Source organism: Python bivittatus, unplaced genomic scaffold, assembly GCF_059951505.1.
Source record: "Python bivittatus isolate LINGU-HERP-01145 unplaced genomic scaffold, Pbiv_v1 ctg000480_np1212, whole genome shotgun sequence".
In the NCBI taxonomy this organism is placed as follows: Eukaryota; Metazoa; Chordata; class Lepidosauria; order Squamata; family Pythonidae; genus Python; species Python bivittatus.
The window spans coordinates 14,712,356-14,736,607 of record NW_028277075.1 but is presented as its reverse complement, the minus strand read 5'-3'; the positions used below and the strand labels follow the sequence as shown (position 1 = coordinate 14,736,607).

Sequence of the window (24,252 nt, the reverse complement as noted above, 5' to 3'; positions counted from 1 at the left end):
CCATTATCCTTCTTGTCATAGGGTAGTGGAAGTGTCTGGATTAACTGGAACTGCCATGACACTTGCCACTATTCAGTAAATACTGCTGAAACATAGGTATCCATTCCCAACCATAGTGATGCCCAAATCCAGAAATGTGTGTTGTGACATCATGAGTCAAGCTCTGCCCTTTTAAAATTGCAAGGGGCAGAGTTTGTGCCACAGGCACCCATGGCCAGAAGGCATTCTATTTCTGAATATGTTATTTCATGGCTCTAGCAGTGTTATGGTTTGGCTTGGGTTGTCATCTGAACCCGGACCATAGATTAAATGGTGGTTAAGTAAAGGTACCTTATTACAATCTCTTCCCATGGTTTTTTTTTTTAATTAATTTATCTTAACTCCAAGCATGCACGTTCTCCAAACCCAGACTTATCATTATTAACTTCATAATGATAGATTGTTAATGAGTCACCTGAAAATTGTTACTGGTCCTATAGCACCTCCTCTACCAGTTTCCATTTATTTATCATTTTTAGCATCTGCTGGTCTGCAGCGGAAGGGGAAAAAATAGCCTTTTCTCACCCTATGCATGATGGCTCCAACTTGATTGAGCCACCATGTGATTTTCTTTGTCTCCGCCTCCGCCTCCTCTTCCTCTTCCTCTTCTTGTTTTACCCAAGCATTCAGTAAAACCCCGTGTCATTGGCTGGCCAAGCACCACAAGAGTAACTGGAATACTGAGTGACCAAACTCAGCTTGATATGCCACGTGCACATACTGAGTTAAGAAATTCACACTTGGTTAATTGAAGGGAGTTTACAGAAAAATACCTGTTCCAAAGTGAATGTGACTGATACTCCTCTTAGGCCAAATATCATTTTCATCATTTACTGGACCAATCTGAAACATAACTTTATATAGAGCAAGAGTTTTTCTTCCCAAATTTTCTTCAATAGTATAAAGCTGATACTACTAATTATATCTTAGCATCCTCATGAAATCAATCTTGCAGGTAAGATGTCATTGCAGTATAAAACTCGATTCTAATATGCTTTAAAATGCCAAGTCCTATGCAGTGCTTTTCTTCCAAGCACAGATGGGAGAATGGCACACATTTGGAAGGTGATCTAATTATTAGGAAGATTCTTTTAATTCAATAATATATAATTAAGGTAATAGTCATAGCCGGCATGGCAGAAAACAGTCAGGTAGCTGGGACTGCTACATGGGACAGAAGACCTTTTTTTTCCAGAAGACAACCACATCAGTGTATTAGTGAAGAGGTTAGAAATAAATTACAGCTGCCTTCAAGGTATTACTGTTGAGTGCCATTGTTTGGGTTCTTTTTCTATTGTACTTCACTGGCAATATGGCTTCTGAAGGTTGCATATGACAGGTTAGGCGTTTTATCCTTTGAGTAAACAGTAATCGTGGTGTGAAGAAAGTGGGGCATTGGAGAATTTTCCCCATTCTTTGAGAACTCCACTCTTCCTTTTTAGTTTGCTCCAAGGGCTCTTTAGGGATACATATATTAAGCCCTTTAAATAGTTCATAATAAATCTGTGTCTCAGGCTGATTCTGACAGGTTTTTAAAGAGTCTTTTTAGAGAGAATCCTCAATCATTTGTTAATCCATGGGGTGAACTCCAGGCTTGGAGGAAGGGAAAAAAAACAGAGCAAGCTGCTATGTAGTGAAAATGTACTGTCGAGAAAATGATAAATATGAGAGAGAGAGAAAAGGAACACAGTGTTGTAGCAGTTTTACAAAATGTAGTATATTTAAATACTTTTCTTCTTAATTAGGCCATATCTATGTATGTATATGCGGAAATATCACTATTCTAAAAAGAGAGAGAAATAGATAATAATTGATCATCTAGCACATTTCCTTCCTAATGTTATCTTAAAGTGTGCTGTCAACAAGAAACATCCAGACGAAGGGATTCTCCAATTCTGTTATACTTGGACACACACAGACCCATAACAAAAGTTGTGTACATAAAGAAAAAAATCAAAGATGTCATTCAAAAATTGTGATAAATTTAGCCCAAATACTTGCACGATAAGCTAAATTTGAAAGGCCTTCCATGAAGAAAATTAATGCTGGTGATTGTCAAACCTCTTGAGAAAATCCCCACTCTACAAAACAATCTTGCTCCATTTGGCAAGGCTCTTCCCCCCACTTTTTTTACTAAATGATATGAATAAGTCTACCAAATTACCAAATGGTACAAATAGATTTTCCAAGAAATAGATGAAGTAAGTACTTATAATATTGCTTGCAGAAATATAACAGCAGGGTACTGGGTCTTACGAATTTCAGTACAGTTATTTTTTAACCAGTTAGGCTGTTCAACACATTCCACCTTTCTGTTTAATTTTCATTTTATGCCCCGTTATAATCTGCATGAAGACTTCTTTAATAAGTAGGCTTCAGCAGTGAATAGGCATTGGGATACTGCTGCTTTCTGGCATTGGAAGAATAAAGCTAAATGGAAGAAGCAAAGCTCAGTGGATGCCACAATACTTGCTTCCTTATTATTGGTTTACTTCTTTTAATTTTAAGCCCCTTTTCAATACACTGATTGTACAGCAAATCCTTGGTCTAGCTTGTTCTGGGTACACTTCTTGGCCTGGCTTGGATGTTGGGGAGGAATTGATTGCTCTACTTTGGTAGCAAAATGTCTTGGAGCAACCAGATCTTGAAAGGTTAGATTTCATTTTATCTCCTGTTAGAATGTTTTATTGGTATCTTTTAACCAATAAATATAATTAATTAAATCTGCATATATCAAAAGGTTATAGGAAAGGGAGGCCCAAATGAACTTGATATAATGGAGCTTATAGGAAGCATAATACCTACAAACGTTTTCTGACAAGGACCATATTCCCACAGGAATAATCTACTCTGTGGGGGAAGCACATATCACTTGCCAGTGGTGAACGGGACTGAAACAGGAGGTGGGCAGGGCACAACCCAAAGTGAGTGGGTCCTGTTTCCTTCCTTCCTTCCTTCCTTCCTTCCTTCCTTCCTTCCTTCCTTCCTTCCTTCCTTCCTTCCTTCCTTCCTTCCTTCCTTTCTTTCTTTCCTACTTTTTCTTATCCTTTATATACAAAAGGCTACGGGGACGGGGAGTATTTTACTAGCTTGCAGAAGCTTTTGAAATTAGACCGGGTGGTTGTATGGCTTTTGTGGGCTAAAGCAGTTTCAATAGGTGAAAGTACTGCTTAGATAAAAAGGTGGATGAAGCGAGACTTCATAGAGGAATATTAAAGTATGCATGGCAGGAAAAATAAATAGAGGAAAGCATATTTTTCCCCACTTTTATAGTATTAGAACCTGGATCATCCATTCAAGTTAAATATGCAGAGAAGCAAAGTGGAAGTAGACCCACGTTCAGATTACGAGCTTCCCAAATGGGTTGGCCACTGCGTGATGCAAAATGCTGGACTTGGTAAGACTGCTGTCTGACCCAGCAAGGTTTCTCCTACATTGTTCTGAGAGTTTCAGCTTGCCCATTTCTTGTATTACTATATTCTTTTTAATTGGATGTATATAACTTTAAAATATATTTTTATTGTACATCATCCTAGAAGCTATAAAATCACTACCTTATCCTCTGTACTCCTTATGTAAGAAAATTCATTGAATTCATAGTTAGAAGCTAAGTAACCTTTCCTTCTCTTAAAACAATGTGGAGACTGGGACAGAAATATCCTTCTTTCACTGCAGGTCTCCAGACTTTCAGGTAGTTTTCAGTCTAAGTTACACAAACTGTATTGGTAAATGCATAAACATGTGTATGAAAGATATAGTTTACAATAAAATGTATAAAAAGATGTATACTATAAAATATGTATGTGTGGTGATAATTTAAAAAATTAGTGTGGAAATTGGACAGAATAAACTTCTGTGAAAAACTTGAAAAGTAGAGTGTCCAACCTTATTTTCCAGGTTTGGCAAATTTGCTTGTATTTACAGACAGCAAAGTATATCTTTATCTGATTTTTTTCATCATTGTTTTAAGAGTAAAAATCAAACATCCCCCCTCCTGTTTAAATCCTACCTGAATATTTTAGCAGTGTAATTTTATCAATTTCCCTTCCATGGTACTACATCCTATTCCTAATTCCATTACCATTTTCCCAGTATACATACATACGATACTGCCTTATAATGAGTTGGTCAGTGTTCCAACTGCCTCAAAACTGACCATATCAGTACTGAGTCACCATGTACAGTAGATACTGCTAAAAAATAACTTCCCCTCTCTGTTTTCATGTTGGTTGTAGCTGTTGGGGATTATAGTTCAGCCACATTCTTGTGTACCTGGAAATATTGGCAATTGAATGTGGTACTTTCTGTGTGCAAAGTGAGTATACTACTACTGAGCCACTGCAGTGATCTTTCATTCTCCTATATGGAAATCTGTGATAATACAGTCTAGGAGAAATTCTATACCTAATCACACCATAGTCTGGAGATAAATTCCCAGCCAGAAGTCCAATATTCCAATTATGGAAAATATCTCACAGGCCTATGCAATCTCACACTTAGAATATACAATGATGAATTGTGCTGATGGAAACAATGGAGAAAAGTTGCTTTGCACAAATGGGCATTTTCCATGTCTTCCTAATTCATTTTTTGGTCCTAACCTATTTCATAATATAGCATTTCTCAGCTCATTAAATGTTCTAAATATATATAATTTCTTTTCAGGAATTAAGGTGAACCATCCCTTATACATGGTGCAGACCAGGGCAGGGTCATTAATAGAGCAATATATACATACATACATATATTTCAGGGTCAGAGACAGTGAATATTCTAATCCAGACTGACAGATATAAGAGATTAGTGCCTGATATTTTTGTTTCATATTTAAGTCAGCTTTTAGCCCCAAAATAAATAGATGGGCTTAGCTCAAGCAAAAGAAATACATATTTGGATCATGCTTAGAACATTTCTATCTTGTTTCTTTAAATAATACAAAAGATTGTACCAATAAAACATGAAGATTTACATTATATTAAAACAATTTCAGTATGCAGCATGTCAATGAAAACTTGAAGGACCAGCAGAAATAGAATTATATTTATAAATCCTAACAATCTTGGGATTTAGTGTTTGATAGTGAGACTGCAGTATTTAAATACACATTCATTTGAAGTCCCATTGAATTGAACCTAGATAGATATACCTATGATTGGATCTTAAACTTCTAACTAGTTTCCCTGTTTGTGTATGTGTGTGTGTGTGTGTGTGTGTGTGTTCAGTATATTTATTCAGTATGTCTCTGTGTGTAGATATATCAGTATCAATATAAATTATTTCCTCTGCTTTCTTATCATATTTCAGAATTGCTGAGCTATTTTGGTACCCAACTGACATTCCAAAAGACTTTTCAAGATTGAAAATTTTAGCTTGGGCTGTAATAGTTTAAACCATTTTTCATCCTTGAAAGACAGGAGATGGGGAGATGTGTAAACTCACATCTTTAATTGGAGTAGTCACTATGATAGCATTATTACAATATGCCACAGATACAATATAGTCCTGTATTTTTTTTTCTGTTTACATAGTAGACATTCCTATCACAGAAATTACAATTTATTAATTTTTGTTAAATATATGTAGCTCATTGGCATCCACTCTGAACATACGATATAAGCTATAGGTAACATACACATATATATTTATCAAGTTAGTTGCATAAATAAAATGTAGTAGAACTCTTTAAAAAATCATGCATTGTGTTAACACAATTTATGATAAGGTATTTTTAACAACAGACATAAATAAAGAATCCAGCTTGCATACAAAATGCCAGTCACTCCCCTTGGTTGGGCTACGCAGACAATTCATGTATATAAAATAGTGTATTAAAGTAAACTTAACAAAAGCAAAGAGCAATCACTGCAACTGTATTTTTTCCTCTTCTTCTTTGTGATTCTAATTTTAAAAGCATTAAAGAAGACAGCTGCTCATGCTGTGATATGCGCTAAACAGCCTGAAGGATGGAAAAAAATATATTTGTAGCTCATAATAACTATTGACCTTTCTGATATACCATGTTCTCTCTGTTAGCTATTCTGTTCTATCAACAGTGAAGATTGAACATGACTTCTTAATAGAAAACATGGGGTTTCAAGCTGCCTTCACAAAGGTGTTTATGTATTGTTATTTTGTGCTGTAGTACAAAGACTAAGTCCTAGTGCCCTTTGTTTGACATCATGTTGTTATAAAAAAAGGATCTCACTCTTAAGGGCAGATTTATAAGAGGAATTGGCTCATAACCATTTTATGGTTGAGATAAAAATGTTGACATATTTGGTCCAATATGGAGGCAGAGAAAGTTGAACCCAGCATCATCGAGTAGTAGAGTGTGCATTTCTCACTTGATCTACATGTCTCAAGTGGCTGCATTTAGAGCTGCTGAACATGTTGACTTTTCATTGTTGTGGAATTCATATTACCTTTTCTTTCTAGACCCCTAGCTGCCTGCATAATTTCTTTATTTTGGATGTCTTGTACATCTGAAGGGTACCTTTATGAGGCCTCATTTTCTGCACTGAACTCAGTACAGTGGGCAGAAACACCCACTGGTAACTGCTTGACTTTGACATTGTGCATATTTCCTTAGAGTGTTTTCTTCCAAGTAGTAGTCTGGCTCTGAAATTGAGCAGGGCAAGACCATTTAAATGTCCTTCCTTTTCTCAGGGGAGGACCACATCAAGAAACAAACGCCTGCTTGGCATATGACAGATAGAAATGGTAACTCATTCACTAAATCAAAGGAGAGTAGCAACAGAAGGCAGCTGTGTTAGGATTTTGTGGGTATGTATTTTTAGTGGGGGAAGAATGACTTACAGTTATTTCCCTGGCTCTACTGTAATTTAGAGCAGTGTTTCCCAACCTCAGCAACTTTAAGATGTGTGAACTTCAACTCCCAGAATTCTGGGAGTTGAAGTTCACACATCTTAAAGTTGCTGAGGTTGAGAAACACTGATTTAGAATATTAAAGATTCACAAGACACTGAAAAAAGGCTGAAAAACTCCCATAGTGGAAAGGGCACTACATTGTTTCTCTAGAACAAAGTATACTGGCACATTAGCACTTTGGTATATCTTCAAAATGGTGTACTACAACATGAAGCAGTTACAATTTCAATCATATTCAAATCTAAGAAAAATAAATCATACTTTATTCCAAGCATTTATTCAGAACCTAAGCCTGAGATTCCTTCTAGAGGAACTAAATTCACATGAAGTTCAGTGAAAATGTTAATACAGTGAGGTAACAAATAGAATATTATAAGACCAGAATGTCCAGCCTGTGCCCCCAGAGCTGAATGCAGTCTACCAAAGTCTTAAGTCTTGCCAAACTGTAATTTTTAGCATGACAAAAGAGGAGATTAAATGAGTGCATATTGACTATATTTCACTCATTTCATTCTCATTACTTTTAAATTAATTTTTTTGTGTCCTGGACCTGCTTCTCCCTTTTTCCTCACCCCAACCGTTTTGGGAAATGTTGTCTCTGGCATACCACTCAGCTGCAAAAATATTGTGCACCTCTGTATTAAGACTGTCCTGATGGGGAAAAAGGAAAACATAGCTCAGTCTTCCCCAACCAACCTTGGCTTCCACATGTTGAGGATTAAAGTTCACTTCAGGATGCAGGATCAGGAATTCCAGGAGTCGCAACATACCTAGAGAGATGGTAAGCCCAGTGTTTTATCGCTGAGAGTAACAAAACCCAAACTGAATCATAGAAAGCACAATGTTAAAAGAGGAATCCAGTGCTATTTTCTTTTCATTATGAGCTTTATTTTTTATTTCTGCCACAAAAGCATCTACTCCAATAAGTCTCAGTTGAGCTAGTTATTTTTTATTTCCATGTACAGTATCATGTATTATTTTTACAACTGTTTAATGTTATTTGAAATAGTATTTTTGAGGAGGCCTATATAATGATTATTCTGAAACTAGGAAGGACCCTTCAAATTGTGCAAATTATCTATCACCCAATATCCTTGTTAAAAATAGATGAAAAAATCTGGACTGCAACTTTAGCACACAGATTGTAAAATATGCTACCATCAATCATACATGCTACACAATCTGGCTTTGTAGAAGGACATCAAGCTTTTGATCATATGATTAGTGGATATTAGATAATTAGTGGACATTTTAACAAATGAATGTGAGAAACCTGAAACTATTCTGGTGGCTTTGTTAGATGTGGAAAAAGCTTTCAATGTTATACAGATTGTATTATTGGAACTTGTCATGAAAGAGATGGATTTCCTTCCATTTATATTCCTTGGATTAAAATCTATTATTTTAGTTCTTCTGCTCAAGTTTTTATGAAGGGGATTATTTCCCCACCAATTAAGATGTATCATGGAACCTATCATGAATTAATTCTTATACTTAATTTTGTTTTGGAACCTTTGGGTGGTTGGAATTGAATACAAATTGTTATTACATGCAGATGATATTTTGGTCCTTATTAATGATTATCAAAGCTCTTTCCCTAATTTGGTGGAATATAGACAGTAATATGGTAATCTTTCTGGATAGATATAGATATAGATATAGATACAGATGTGTGTGTGTGTAAAGTAAAGGCCAAAGTGGTCCCAGTGGTGGTAGGAGCACTCGGGGCTGTGACTCCTAAGCTGGGAGAATGGCTCCAACAGATCCCAGGAACAACATCAGAGCTCTCTGTCCAGAAGAGTGCAGTGCTGGGAACAGCTAAGATACTGCGCAGAACCCTCAAACTCCCAGGCCTCCGATTGAAGACCCAAGATTGAGGAAGACACGTACACCCATAGGGGTGAGAGGGGATTTTGAGAGAGAGAGAAAGAGCGCAAATCTAATATTTTTCAATCGGTAATAAGATTTCTATGGAAATAAGTAAACAATAAGTTGTGGCGTCTATAACACAGAAGCCATATTATCTCATTTCTCATTTCAGACAGAATCTACATCTTCATGAGGGGAACAGGCTTTTTGTCACAAGGGCTATCCCATCCCATCCCCAGCTAGAGACAGAAAAAACTAGTCCTTTTAAGAACAAAGGCAGAACAGGAGAAGGGAATGGAGGAAGAAGCTGTGAATTGAGGCTTAATAAGATATCCCATAGCCTCAGATTTAATTCTGGGATTTCCAGGAAAAAGGGAAACTCAGAAAGGGAAGCAGAGGACTCTTTTGCTTCAGAAAACGTGCCATTTTTAAAAAATAAATAACCATTGTAGCTGGAAATTGCATTGTCCTTTCTTTCTTTCTTTCTTTCTTTCTTTCTTTCTTTCTTTCTTTCTTTCTTTCTTTCCTTCCTTCCTTCCTTCCTTCCTTCCTTCCTTCCTTCCTTCCTTCCTTCCTTCCTTCCTTCCTTCCTTCCTTCTCTTAGGTTGAGTCAATATTTGTTCTCTTTAACTCCCTACAAATTAGGAATTTTTGTTTAGTCAGTCTGGAATCATACTTTAAACATTTCCACACATTTCTAAGGTATCAAGCCAGGAGGAGACATTACAGACATTTTGTTTAAATGTTTGCTTTTTAATCATCAGAAAGGTAGCGCAAAGTGTGCGAGATGCCAGGTGAGGAGTCCCCTGGAAGATTGGTAATGGCAGTGTGAACTACTTAGCCTCTGCCCCAAAGCAGAAGGTAGGGCCAGGATGAAGACTCAAAGACCTCCAGCCTTCCTCCCTGTGGACTCAGCCATTCAGCTATAAAGAATTTGTTTATTACTTGTATTCTGTTAAATATTTGGGGAGACTTAGAAGATGTGAATATTTCAGATTGTATCACACAGATTTATAATGATGTTAACAATAAAAATATACACGAGTCTGTAAAGAAGGTTAAATTATGTGAAAATGAATAAAACTTAACAATTCATATATATTTTAAGAGAATGCCTGGGTTAATTCCACTTAAATACTTTAGAAAATTTGATCAGTCAATCATTACATTTTTACAAAGTTGTCGGATTCTCTTTTGAAATTATGACTCCTATGCAAACACAGGATCTTAAATTTTCCAGATTTTCAGTTGTACGATTGGGCACAGGTATTAATTTTGTTTTTTTATTGGAATGAAGTTGAGTTTGAATGTTGTACTCTTATGGGCACAACCAGAGAGTTATTATTTGGACCTTTTCAAGTTCTGGGAAACGCTTTTAATTATAGTTGGAGTTCTATTGTATTTCCAGCATTAAAGTAGCTAAAACAGTAAAGTATTTGGACATTACTGGGAAATAAATTAAGATTTAACTCGTTTCCGTGAGAAGTTGGCTTGTTTTTGAATAATATATATTTTAAAATGGCATGTATATTTTTTCCTGGAAAATTTAGGTAAAAATTGGGTGAATTGTTGGAATCCAGTTCCAACATGTCAGCATTCCTAGGGCTTAAATATTATCTTAAGATGAGATTAATTTATTTTTTAAAAAAGTCTTGTTTGGGTCTTTGACTCCCTCCCCCTCCAGAGGATATATATAAAAGGGGCTGGATTTCTACCTTTCTATATTGGAGGTGCAATTCCTTTGAAGGTGAGTTGATACACATGATTTTGTCATGCCCTCTGGTTGTTCCATATCATCTGAATATTCTTAATATTGTCAATCAGGTTTTAGGAACAGGGTTAAGATTTAAAGATTTTAATGCGTTCTTAAATACATTTAAAAATCATGCATGGATTATTTTAAAGAGAGTGTCATAGTCTACTTCCAGTCTGTATCATTTTCACAGATGTTAATTCATGAGCATAGTCCAACTTGTTTCTTCATTAAAGTTCAATTTAAAAAGCGAACTTGAATATACAAAAAAAATGCACCTCTTTCATTTTAGAAGAGGGTATCAGTAGAACTGTCCATTTTATTCCAGTTATGTTTGGTACAGCTTTATAGACAGGTGCAGCATTTTCCTTATGATTTTCTATAAAATTCCAAGATAGCATTTGATTACCTTAGCTAATGCCTAAATATAATAATGGTCTAGATCAGTGTTTCTCAATCTCAGCAAGTTTAAGATGTATGGACTTCAACTCCCAGGATTCCTCAGCCCACCAAGGGGAATTCTGGGAGTTGAAGTCCCTACCTCTTAAAAGCTGCTGAGATTGAGAAACTTCTCTAGATGAAGGTATTTAAGCTGGAACTAAATTCTGATAAGACAGAGATCTTTTAATCAGTGGGAAGCTGGACTTTCAGACTGGGGTTCAACCTGTTTAAGAAATGCATTATGCTCCCCAAAAGACAGTTCTACAGTGTGGAAGTCCTCTTTGACACCCAGCTGTCTGTGGATTATCAGGTGATGACAGCAACAAGCAATTATACACAGTTGTCAACTACAAGCAAACTGATTGGACCTGGCAACATTTATCTTTGTCTTAGGACAGCACAAAACTTTTAGGAAGGACACTTTACAAACCACATTGGCAAGAGCAAAATAGTCCTGCTCAGACTGATAAAGCAGCTGTGTCCTCCAGAAAGTTTTGCAGAATACTTTCTAAGATCCCTTTATTGGACACATGGGAGAGAACCTTCTCCTGTGTTGCTCTTAATATATGGAGTGTATTGAAATCTCTCTGATTTTAAAAAAGAAGCCAAGAACTTTCTTCTTAGCCAGCTCAGTTCAGTTTTAATTCAGTCTTTACCAGATTTTAACTGTTTTTGTTGGTTTTTCATTGTTAGCCTTCTTAGTGCCTTCTAACAACATAGCAGTTGAATATTTATATTAATTTCAATACATTCCAATTCAGGTATACAATAAAAGATGCCCTATGAAGTTCACAGGACTCCTCCCAATAACTTGCCATAAGATACAATACACCCAACTGACCCAAGAATGAGCCCCATTGAAATAATTTCTGAATATGAATATATTATTAATACATTTTTTCTGGTACATTAATCCATTTTATCTGACAAATCTAGTATATAAACAGCCTGTTCTGGGAGCCTTATCATAATGATCGCAGACAAATTCTAATGTGCTGATTCCTCACTTCAATGTTGAAGCTCAGGCATCTGTTTATTTAAAATAAATATTGAGTTCCTTCACAGTCTGTGGTATAACTGTTTCTAAACTGCTGCTTCTAGCTAGTACTGTAGGATTAGTTCAGAACTGCTGTGCTTCTCAGCCTGTATTTATTGTCATGGTTATTGTTATGGAATAGGTATGATTTTCATGGTCTGATTTATGAGATCAGCATTGCTTCTCATGTGTGCAGTAGCCTACAAAATGATTTATTTCTATGATGGGTGGTAAATTCTGAATCCTGCAAAATTCCATGTGCATATATTTCATCCTGACTTTATACAGATTATTAGTCCTTTTAAATAATGGTGAGACATTATTAAATTACTTGAATAAAATTAGCACTTAGAATACATTCTAGAATAATGTCACTTTTCCTACTTTCTACCTTTTATCCGTTCACTCCTGCAAACTCAGCAGCATTCTCAGAAACTCCGATCACACCAAATGATAAGACGTGCATGGTGGCATCATGACATAAATGACACAATTACATATTTGTGTCCTGATGCCTGAATCAAGTACATAAGTTGTGAAATTTGTGACATGACTCATATTTGGCACCCTATGGACACCTGTTGGTCCTTCATGGTCAATTCTCAGTGTAGAAGGAAGAAGAAAATAACATTTTACTATTATTTTCAGTTTTGACAAGTTGAAAGCACATCTGTGCCATAACCTGGAGCATTCTTCTCCAACCTGATCCTCTTCACATATGTTGGATGATAATTTGTATTATCCATATCCATAGTGCTGAGAATTCTGTAGACTGTCACCAATAAGACTTGAAGGAATCAGGCTGGGAAGGCTGATATAGAATATGGATACTATGACTACACTAGAGAGTTCATAGGGAGAAGCAAACTAGGTTCAAGTTGGGCAAACAAAGTATATTCAGTTTTCATAGACACAAATTGTCAGGCGTTCCTTCAGAAGTAGGCTGAGGGCAGTTGCATAGTGGGAAAGTATAGAACTGACACTGGAATCAATCCCTTTTTCTTTGTTCCTGACATCTCTTTCTCATGCATACACACAGATAAAACCTTTTTCTTTCTAGGTGAATCATCTTCCTAGACAAAGTTGCTTTTGAAACCAGTAGGAATTTTCAGACTTTAGTTGCTCAACTCTAATTGGAGATTGGATTTCTGATTGGTGAAGTGCCATCCTGTTGCAAGTTCCTTGCTTATAGCATGTAACATTTCTTCTCATCTCCTTCCTTCCTTCCTTCCTTCCTTCCTCCCTCCCTCCCTCCCTCCCTCCTCCATGCTCCAAAAGATAATTTGTCTCATTCTCTCTGTCTCATACACAAGAGAGTGATGCAGAAAAGAAGTGCAAATAGTTAAAAGGGAGAGTCAGATAATGCTGCCGAGGCAAGAATGCAGAAAGAACAGTACTGAGCAATAAAGGAAGAAGACATTCAGATAACTTTGTGGGCTTCATAAAATCAGGGTGCAGATTCCCCATTCCTTGGATAAAGAGGGATATTATACCTGCAGATTCAGAAGGTAAAATGAAATCCCATTCTCTTCATGCCTCGGGCCAAGCTGCTGAATCAGTCACAAGTGTCCAAATATAGCTTACAATATTTTATTTCAAGCAGTTGCTGTAATGGCACTCAGGTACCACAGATAACATGGCTAACTGCAATGGAGGCATGAGAGGGGGAAGAGCGCCAGACACTGTTTGCCATTTAAGACTTCTTACATGTTAAAAGGACCGAAAGATGTTTGTGGTCTCTTGTTGTTCCAAAGTAATATCATTACTTGTACAGTTATGATTAGCCCCAAATCCAAAAATCACCGCATATGTTTTCTTATTATTAAATTGCTTATGGGCTTCAGTCAGGCTGTCATAGAAAAGGAATGGCTAAACTATGTTGTTGCCTCTCCGCCTGCCCCTTTGCATGTGGTTCATGGATTGTCCTGTTGATTGTGAAAACATGTAATGGAAAGCAGCAGTTGATGAGGTTAAGTCTAATTATTTAAGTCATATTGTACTAATAAAAATGCAGCAGAACCCTTGAAAATTATTGCTTATCCCCATTAAAAAGAAAGAGATACTTCAGAAGCCTGAACTCTAAAGATTAGGTTTAAATATATCTACTGTATCTGTTAAAATATCAGATGGACAGTGAAGGAATTAAGTAATTTAAATAATATAATTATTTATTTATTTATAATTAAATAAATAAGAATAAAGATTTTATTATTAGAACTATTTCATTTAATTAGAACTTCCACTATAATGCAGGTAACAGTATGGGGGGGGGGGGAAATCTGAAGACTTAGTTTGAGTAGGTTTTTAAAGGAGGGTGTGTTTGAATGAAACATTTAATATATTTCACCGACTAAATCTATTTAATGCATAGAGCATGGATTGATTAATGGCTGTTGGCCATGAAAGCAGAACTTCACGTTCAGAAGCGTTGTGCCGCTGAAAACAAGTTGCTGTAATAAAAAACAATTAGGGGAATGCTGTTTTGATGCCATGCTTCTGGGAAGTATCTGAGTCAAGAGACCTTTGTTTTTATCAAACAGAACTCTTCTTATGTTCTTAATTAACACTACTTCCATGTGTTTAGTTCATAATTTTTAACAATACTTTATAACATATTTTGCTTGCTGCTTATGTTAGGTTATAATGTGCTGAACTATAGCTGCTGCATGTGTGAAGCCGATTTTAATATTTATTCACTCAGCAGGAAGAACACATGCTGTGGTTTCTTAATGTACACTTTAACCACTGTACTGTTGAGTGCTGTATACTAGCAGTAATAATTAATAGTGAATCCCTTCATGCTATTATTGCTCAGGACCTTTTTTGTGGTTTCAGGGTTCTAGTCACCTTGATTATACATTCCCTTGCTTTGAAACTTTCATTCTTTAGACGCTGCAAAAATGATATTGCCGAATGAAACCCAGCACTAAGGCCAGCTTTGTGGTGTGGTTTCTGAAGGCTTAGCACTTCGCTGGGTCTCTAAGGACCATCACCAATAAATGTGAAAAAGACCAACAATAGATTGGCATACGTTTCCATTTCCACTAGGATAGAGGAAGAAATGCACTAAATTAAGTCTAACCTTAAATGTATAATCTGTCCTTGGGAAGCAGGAAAAAAAAGTGGGATATAGCATCTTCGAGCTCTCAGCATCCCTTATGAGAAAAAAAATGGTTCTAAGGGTCTCTGATCTTGTGTTTTAGTAAAATAGAACTGCACGGCTGACTGACAGTTCTGATCTAAAGCATTTACATTTAAGTTTTGATCTCTCTGCTTTTGATTAAAACTAATGAGCTCATTTAATTCAAAATGGGAATCTCTGATAAGAGAAATAAGGTTGATGTGATTGGATTAGAGGGGCAAATTAAACTCTTAGAGCAGAAGTTTGTGCTTATATAGTGTATTAAAAAGCTGTTGGCGTATTATGGCGTGTTAGATGATGAGAAAAATTTCATAGTAATTCATATTTAATCAGAAGAAATGAAAGTACTAAATATAACATGGCTCTGCTTTTCCCTCGAGTGATAAAGAGCTGTACATTTAAAATGACATGGAATTCATGCTCTCTTTAAAAAACAGTCTTGAGAGACACACTGAAGAAAAAAAGCATTATTGTCAGCGGGCTAATCACAACAGAGTTGAAATCCAAAGTAAAAAGGGCTATAGGAGAGCAAATATATGCAAGTTAATATCAACAGCCTAACCCTTTTCAAATAAAGGGGGGGGGGAACCTTGGTTGATAAAAGCAAGAGTCTTTAAATTTGATGAAAACTGCTTGACTAGTGTCCTTTAAACTGCTTAAACTGAAATCTTTTCTTGCCAATATATTCTTAGGGGTTTGCTTTCCAATTAAATGTCTTGCACAACAAAAGTGTGCTTGCATTTGATAGGAAAATAAAAGCACTCAAGTACGTGACCTTTTTACTCATGTTCAGGTGGACGAATGTTACAATTATCTCTCCCCTACTCTCAGATAAAAGCCAGCTCCTATTTGACGGAAAGAGCAAGGGGAGAGGCAGACTTCCAATTGAAGCTAGAAAACAACAATTTATTGTTTGAAAATTGTCCATAACATTTGGACTGGTGGTTTCCGTGGGGGCATTGAGGAAGGCCACGTTGAATTGACAAAACTTGTGGGATAGTCTCAGAAAAATAAATAGGCTCTTTTTCTAATATCAGTTTGTTTTTTCAAATTTTTTCTGCTGTAGAGTTTTGCTTGCAGGGTATTAAGAGAAGGCTGTGCGTTGTCATCCAAAACAGTTTGTCTTTTCCCTATTTCTATCATGAGCATGTTGAAAGAGAGATTTTTCATTTGCTTATTATTTATGCCTATAGCTTCTACGCTGCTCAATTCCCAGAAAGACCCTTCACTTCTTTCATTTGGCCCTAAGTCAGCTCAATAGATACACCTATGAAATTCAGAAGAGCTGTCTAAAGGTTATATTATCAATACATTATTTTGTTATTTCTGTTTTAGTGGAATCTACAAGCCCAAGCCTACTTACAACTGACAACAATCTAGAGCGTTCTTTTTTCATTCGGATGAAATCTACATTGACCAAGCGAGGTGTACACATAAAATCTTCAGGATATAAGGTAAATTTTTGTTTTATCTCCCTAAATATCATTAGAATTTCTCCATCCTTTGAAAAGAAATATTGTAAATTGTAGCATATCCCAGATTCTCCTCTCCAGAGCTTTATAACATTTGAGTCTGGGCCGTTTTACAAAGAGTGCACAATTTGAGAAAATGAAAGATATAAATGACATTTTTAAAGTATATCCATCAGGTATCATAGCAAAGTTAAAAAAAAAAAAATCAGCAGCTTTCTTTAGTGTCACAGACTATCTGGGACAGTCCTTAAAATTTTTTCATGTAGAACGAAATAATTAAAAGCCTCATTTAACACAACAGGAAGCTACTTCTTAGGAAGCATAGGACTACATGGATTTAATGGGAAGGAATGCTGTATGACTAGGAGTTTACAACTATTTTTCTATCATTGCCAATAAATTGGAGAAAACATTTTATATCAAAAATTGTTCTCACTAGAAGAATTTTAATTTTTCTTAATGTACATATGATCCTAAATAATCTATGAACAAGGGTGACTTTGAGCATTTGGAAATTCTCATTATGATTACTGATCAACATTCATTTTTTTCAACATTAGTCACTGATGATGTGATCACTGGAGATGGTTTTTCTTTATTTTTCTTGCTTTAACTTCCTTTGTGATTAATAACCCCAAATTTCAGTTTCAGTCCTTACACTTAATTTCCTGTTTGTTCTGCTTCTATCCTGCTTTCTCTTGTTTTATGAGAGATAAAGGAGATTGGCCAGTATACTCAGAATACAGTGTTTCTGTTGCACACCACCCAGACTCACATTGTTTGAATTGAGTAGCCCTATAAATCAGTTGAATATATAAATAAATAAATGCTCCTTTTCATGCTTTACACGGCCATCTAATACCTGTTTAAATCCAAAGGTGGATTTTCTTTTTTTTTCCAAATAATTTTATTAAGAATTACAAATAGAAAGAATAAAAACTAATACAAACTACAATAAATGTAGAAATACAAAAAGAAAAATACAAAAAAGGAAAAAAGTTTAGAAAAGAAAAAGAAAAAAAGAAGTAACTGCCCCCTTCATCCCAGCAAGTAAAAACAATTTTAATAGCTTATCACCATCTCTTAATATAACATTTATTCTCATCCCATAACTCATCTTTTAACTAAAAAAAAACAAAATCTGAAAGCCTTGTCATTCATTCTTTGTCAGCAAGTCCAGCAAGAGGAACCAGATATAATAATTTTCTGTTTTAACCTTGATCGACTAAGGCAGCCCTGTAGTCCTTCTCTGGATTTTTAACAATCTTAATTTTTAACCTTTTCAAATATCATCACAGAGCTTGTTTTCTGTTCATCTTTTTTCTGACTCAAGAATCTTTCCAAACTTTAACAGACCTCTTTTGTACATCCAGTAAGTAAAGTTTGTCCTTTTTTTTTTTTTTAATCACTTCTCATAAAGTCCTTCAAGACTTTAACAGACCTCTTTTGAAGCTCCAATAAGAAAAAGTTATCCAAATCACTTTTCTGGTTTAATAATTGTACATCTCCTTTAGACAATGAAACATTCATCAGTTTTGTTTGTGTATCCAGTACGTCCTTCTCCATGTCCTTCTCATTGCTTGACACATTTAAGTCCATATTCAAATTGATTTCAAAATCATCCATTGCAGCTTGTTCTTCTTCTGTAACTTCAGTGACATACAATCTATATATCATATCAGGTAATTTTGAAGACCAGTATTCAAAACATTCATTAAGGTGTTAAGCTCCATTCTTTATTTCTTTGTTAATGAAATAAATTTATTATCCTCTAGCTCCCTCTAGTGTCAAACCTTCAAGGTCCCATTATCATGTTTCCTCTTAAAGCCCAAACAATGACCATTTCCCACAGGAAGAATTCTTCTAATTAATTCAAAACTGTAATTCCAAGTCCATCTGGATCCTTAATCCATTGTTAACTTTCCAAAATCCACGTTCTAAGCACCCTTTTGCTGTTTAATCCAAAAAACAATATTTTTCCAAAACTTTTAAAATCATATTTAAAAACATCTTTCTCCAAGGAGAAGGCAACTCACCCAATGAATACAGTAAAATCTTGCTGATCTGAAGGGTCTTAATATTTCCAGTATAGTAAAAAAAAAAAAAATCCAAAAAGTGATTAAGAAATGAGGCTCAGTTGAGCGTAAAAGGCTACATTACAAGTATGAGCTTGATGGTGTCCCTCAACTCCCAGCCACTCAGCTCATAAGCTGACTGCAAAACAACAGTTCCTGCATTCTACTCATGAGGACCAGCTATCTGGAAGTCATGTGGGATATCTCAACAATCTCTCCTTCCTCCGGAGAGGTTTTGCTGGTCCAGATCCAGCATCCAGCCGCGATTCTCCTCGTAAATGCAGTCCCACTGGTAGCAGGACATCAGCTCACCATGGCACTCAACAGAAGGTCAATTTTCAATATTCTGTTGTTATTTTTGTTGTTGCTTTGGTTATGTTGCAGACCACTGAGGTCTAAAACAACCAGCCCTCTCAAAGTTGTTTAGGAGCAACCATAGAAATGTCCAGACTTTGAATAATAGAATCTGAAATGGCTTACTATTATCCTGGATGCATTTCAGATAAGAGCAAGTTCAAAACCAATGTTCTGTGCCGGGATCTTGAGATTATAAAGAACACAAATTCCTCCTCTGGTTACAGCTTGTGTTCATTTCTATTAGACATGAGAAACTTGATTTAGTCTTGGGTGGAGATGATAGAATAAGTCTCATAAAAAAGGTTCTACCACTACCCTTTCTATTATGCATAATGTGTGCAGTGATAATACTGAGAACAACCTTCCAGATTGTGAGCATACACTTCAGCTTTTATCGGCCCTTTGAGGTGGACCAGGTCACCACAAGGGCTGCAGAAATTTACCTTATTGTTATAGAGTAAACTATCTTGAAAGTCTGCCAGTTTCCTTCTGCTCCTTCTTATAAGAGGGGAATCAAGAATCAAGTTGGAGTTATTTTGAGCCCCTTTCTCATGCCCCTCCTTTCCCAACATTGAGCAGTTACTTGCTTTTTCTTAATGGCCCTCCTAATGACTCTTACATCCTTTTGTCAAGGCTGTCTTTGCACTCTTCTATACATTTGGGGTTGATTCTCCATTGTGCAAATAAAGGAAAGCAAATAAGTTATTGCAAAATAAAAAATATAAGGAAAAATCTGTTAATACAGAAAATATATGCACAATGTTAGAAAAATAAGATTTCTCAGTTTTAGAAATTTTTTAAGACAGTGTCTTCTGTGAAGAAGAAACATCTCAGTTAGATATTTCCAGGAAAACTAAGTTTTTGCTCTGGAATACCTGATATAAATGTAAATAAAACTTTTGAATATTTTTAAAGAAATTATTTTTTTAAAAAAAGGATTCAATGCTTTAGTTCTAATACTGAATGCTTTATGCTTTCATGTGGTGCAAAACATGCAATATAGTGTCATTTCTTGTAAGGCAAACTCTAAGCTGCATAGTTAAATATTTAATCACTCCATACAAATTCAGATAAGAGAGTTTATGTCTTGTCAGTGATAGTAGATTATTTTTTTGCAGAGCTGCATAGGACTTAGAGCAGTTTACAGGGAATAGAGAGAAACTTTCCAAAATGACAACATCAAGTTAATATGGGACAAAAAGTTTGAAAAAGACTTGAATGTTTGAGTAGAATAGTAGTTAAGGACTAGGACCAGGGAGACCCTGTTTCAGGTCTACTGTTTGTCATGGAAGCTCATTGTGTGCCTGGGCAAAAGATTTTCTCAGCCCAACCTGCCTCAGTGATACACTCCACCTTGAGCTCCTGAAGGAATAGCAAGAAATAAATCTAATAAATAAATAAGAATGAATCTTTCACAACTTGAACTATTGTTGACTGTGTAATAAACACTTGATCCAGAATTTCAGCCCACACTAAAATCTCTCTCTGGAGTGACCAAAGAAATTGTTTGACTACTAACCCTTTCGAGGAATTGAGCAAACATGTATCTTGGCTATTATATTCTCAACATCAACTTACCTGTAACCTCAGGCATTTCTAAGGGAACATTATTGCGAGTGAAATTAGTTACAGTGATGCAGAGATTGTGCTGGCGTTCAGGTGGGAATAGAAAATGTCTTGCAAAGTTTAGTCTTTATGAAGGCAGCCTTTTGGGAAAAACTAAGGAGACTTGACTTTAACACATTTATCTATAATATAAAAGGTCTCGATATAATATCCATAATATAAAAGGTCTAAATATATAGATCTTCACTGAAGTTTGTAAAAAGTAAAGCCTCCTTAATTTTTCCCAAGTGCCATGTGATTATTATTCATTTATGTTATCAAGAGGTTGACTTTCTTTCAGTCAGAATGTGAAGAATTCGGTTTGTAAGAACTTTTCATTTGTAGAATCCAAAACGTATTTGAAGGAATCACAGAAATGTGAATAGTTAAACTTCATCTTTACCTCCTTAATAGCCATTTTTAATCATAGCATCTAAGCACAGCATATTATATTGGGGAAAAAACATTTTAATGTAATAAGCTGAGTAAAAAGCAGTGTGCAAACATTAAATTACAGGCATACAGCCAAAGTGTTTTTAATGAAGACTGAAAATTGATGAATGTATTTCCTCTAATCAACCTCCTTGCACTAAAATAATCTTGAAGTAGGTATAAGCTCAAAAAATGGAAAAATGTTTAAATCTCCAATAATGTTTTCACAAAAGACTCTGTACACACCCAGTTTAATGCTGTTATTGCTATTCTCCCAAGATTACATCACAGTATGGTCTGGGAGAAAGGTTTCTATGGAATGAGATAATTACTGTTCTCCTGAAAACTTTAATCAGTCAGTCAATTAATCAATCAATTGATAAGCCAATCAATCAGTTTAATCAAATCACTCTCTTGCTATTGCACTGAGAATGCGTATGAATTGCATTACTCAGCTGGCAAGAAAATCATAATACCATGTCATGGAAAGTGAGATATAAGTTGAAGGCCTATTACAGGTAGTCCTTGGGTTAGGTAGCAACTGGGCCCAGAATTTCCATCGCTAAGCAATGCAGTCATAAAGTGCAACGTCATGTGACTGCATTACTTAGTGACAGCAATTCCAGCAGTCCTGGTTGCCATGGTAACTCCAGGACTGCTTGTCTCAGGCAAGAAGTGGGAGGGGGGGTACAAAGGTGCTGCAAAGGGGTGGTTCAGGCAGTTGCTATGGATCCCAGGGGAGTACACGGGTGCTGCAGGGGAGTGCCACGAGCAGGTACTGAGGAGCATGGGCAGGCCAGCAAGGACCCACAGGCATGCCAGCAAGGGCTGCAGGGGGTTGCTGCGGATGGGTGCACGTGCTACAGAGTGCGGGCAAGTGGGGGGGTGGCACGTAGTAGGTGATCTCTGGGATCTCATACTCTATAATGGGGGTCCTTGGGAGAAAAAGCGATGGGAGCAACTTACGGGAGCAACTTGCGACCTTCCCTGCCAGCTTTCCCATTGACTTTGCTTGTGGGAAGCCAGCAGGGAAGGTCACAAACAGCAACCATGTGACTGCAGCTTGTTGCAATGTCATAATTGTGGACTGGTCGTAAGTCCAGCTTGTTCAGCACAGTCATAATTTTGAATGGTCGCTGAACAAGTGGTCATAACTCAAGCACTACCTCTAATATTTTCAAAATTAAACTGTAAAGTACAATTTGTTTTAACATAAGTTATGGTTTTTATTGTTTATATTTATATTAGTTACTATGTTATCAATCATGTTGCTCCCTCAAAAAAAGTAAGGGTTGTGTCTTTGGCATTCATACATACTTGATAATACCTACCAAGAGAGTTTTCAAGCCATAGAGATGCATCATGTGGGCCCATTTCAATCCAGGTTTCATTCAGGATATGTCCTACTTTGATTTAATTTTTACTGATTTTACTTCTGTCCTTTATGTTTTGAATTTTGTTCTGATCATTGTATACTGCTTTGAGAGCTTATAGAAGCAGAAAATTGAGACATAAGTTTAATAGTAAATCAAATGATTTACTATTTATCATTTGATACATATGCAGGGATTGAATATATTGATTATATTCATATATTTTTTATTTACATAGATAAACCAGAGGAATCATGATGGTTGATTTGAATCAAGCCTCAGAGCCAAATCATGATAGCTGTTCCCTGTGTTTAGTCCCAATAAACCGGTGAAGAGAAAATCCTAGTTAAATGGCAATTTATTTTACTATTTGTTTTGCCTTCCTTAACTCCTTTAAATTTCTTTAGAGCAGTCTTCTCCAATCACACATCCTTCAGATATGAAATATTTCTCAAAATTCCCAAAAAGTTTATCTTTGATCTACAAGTATTTAACTTAAGCAAGAAAGGCAAGATGGATGGATGGATGGATAAATAAATAAATGTTTGTTTCATAAATAGAATGCCACTGATGGAAAAAAGATGCTATTCTATTCCTAACACTTCCTGAAATTTCTGACTAAGCCTTGTTTTCATATCAAGTACAGTATATTGCAAGAAATTAGTAACGCTTCTTTTTGTTTTGCTACACCCAATTCCATTCATTCAATAAATAAATTGGTATCAGGTGTCATAAACATTGCTTCTAAATATCTTATATATTAGCTCAGGAATATCTCTTTTTTTAGATTTTTTTTATCCTGCCTCTATTATTTTTATAAATAACTCAAGGCGGCAAACATACCTAATTCTCTTTCCTCCCCCTATTTTCCCCGCAACAACAATCCTGTGAGGCTGAGAGAGAGTGACTGGTCCAAAGTCACCCAGCCAGCTTTCATGCCTAAGGCGGGACTAGAACTCACAGTTTCCTGGTTTCTAGCCTGGTGCCTTAACCACTAGACTAAACTGGCTGTCCAGTGATCTTGATCTTACTGTATACTGTATTCTTACCCTTAACTTGATAGGTAAGAATAGTTCAGAAATAAGGTTGTTGTTTTTTTAATTTTAAATCAGCTAGTATGAAAATAGTAATGCCATATATAGTTTTTCATCAGTGTAAAGATTAAAAAGACAGAGGAAGATCTGGACAACTTTTACTTGTACCGAAAAAAAGAACTGATGCACAATAAACTATAGGCATTATGGGATGCCTTCAGTCACTTTATAGCCAGATGCATTCATAAATTTTTATACAGTTATAAGAATTTGACTTTGATGGTACAAAATTCACAGGAATGCTTTAGATCACAGGAGTAACCAGAAATGAAGTTTATGCTGACAATTTATCACCTCTTCTCTATCAAGAAAAAAACATTTTTAGTGTCTCTCTATTAGTAATTGCATGGCATTATGAAATTGTATTTTGAAAAAGAAAGTCTGCCATCTGTCTTTTCTTGAGGATTCTTTTTTCTTTTATACTTCAACATGTTAAAATTACAAAATTCTATATTTCAAAGCAGAATAAAATATGTGGTGTCCATTATACAAACACCCCTCCCCAAAAAGAGCTAAACAGGAACATAAATCTCTTAAAATTTTAAGAGGCATAGAACAATTGAAGAATGTATTATCTGTGAATGTTATTTACTTTTTTCATGCACCATATTATCAGTGATAGATATTTTGCTCATTTCATTACAAATGAAAAATTCATTTGTATCTCAAAAATATA

General features: G+C 35.8%; 1 protein-coding gene across 9 annotated transcripts in view; it reads left to right on the top strand.

Annotated features, from left to right (window-relative positions):
- Positions 1 to 24,252, top strand: part of NPAS3 (neuronal PAS domain protein 3) — a 758,559-nt gene that overhangs the window by 685,654 nt on the left and 48,653 nt on the right. For all 9 annotated transcript variants that reach the window (XM_088145380.1, XM_088145381.1, XM_088145379.1 and 6 more), the window contains one exon: positions 16,504 to 16,622. In XM_088145380.1, the coding sequence (XP_088001506.1) occupies positions 16,504 to 16,622 (119 nt within the window). The remainder of the gene's footprint in view (positions 1 to 16,503; positions 16,623 to 24,252) is intronic.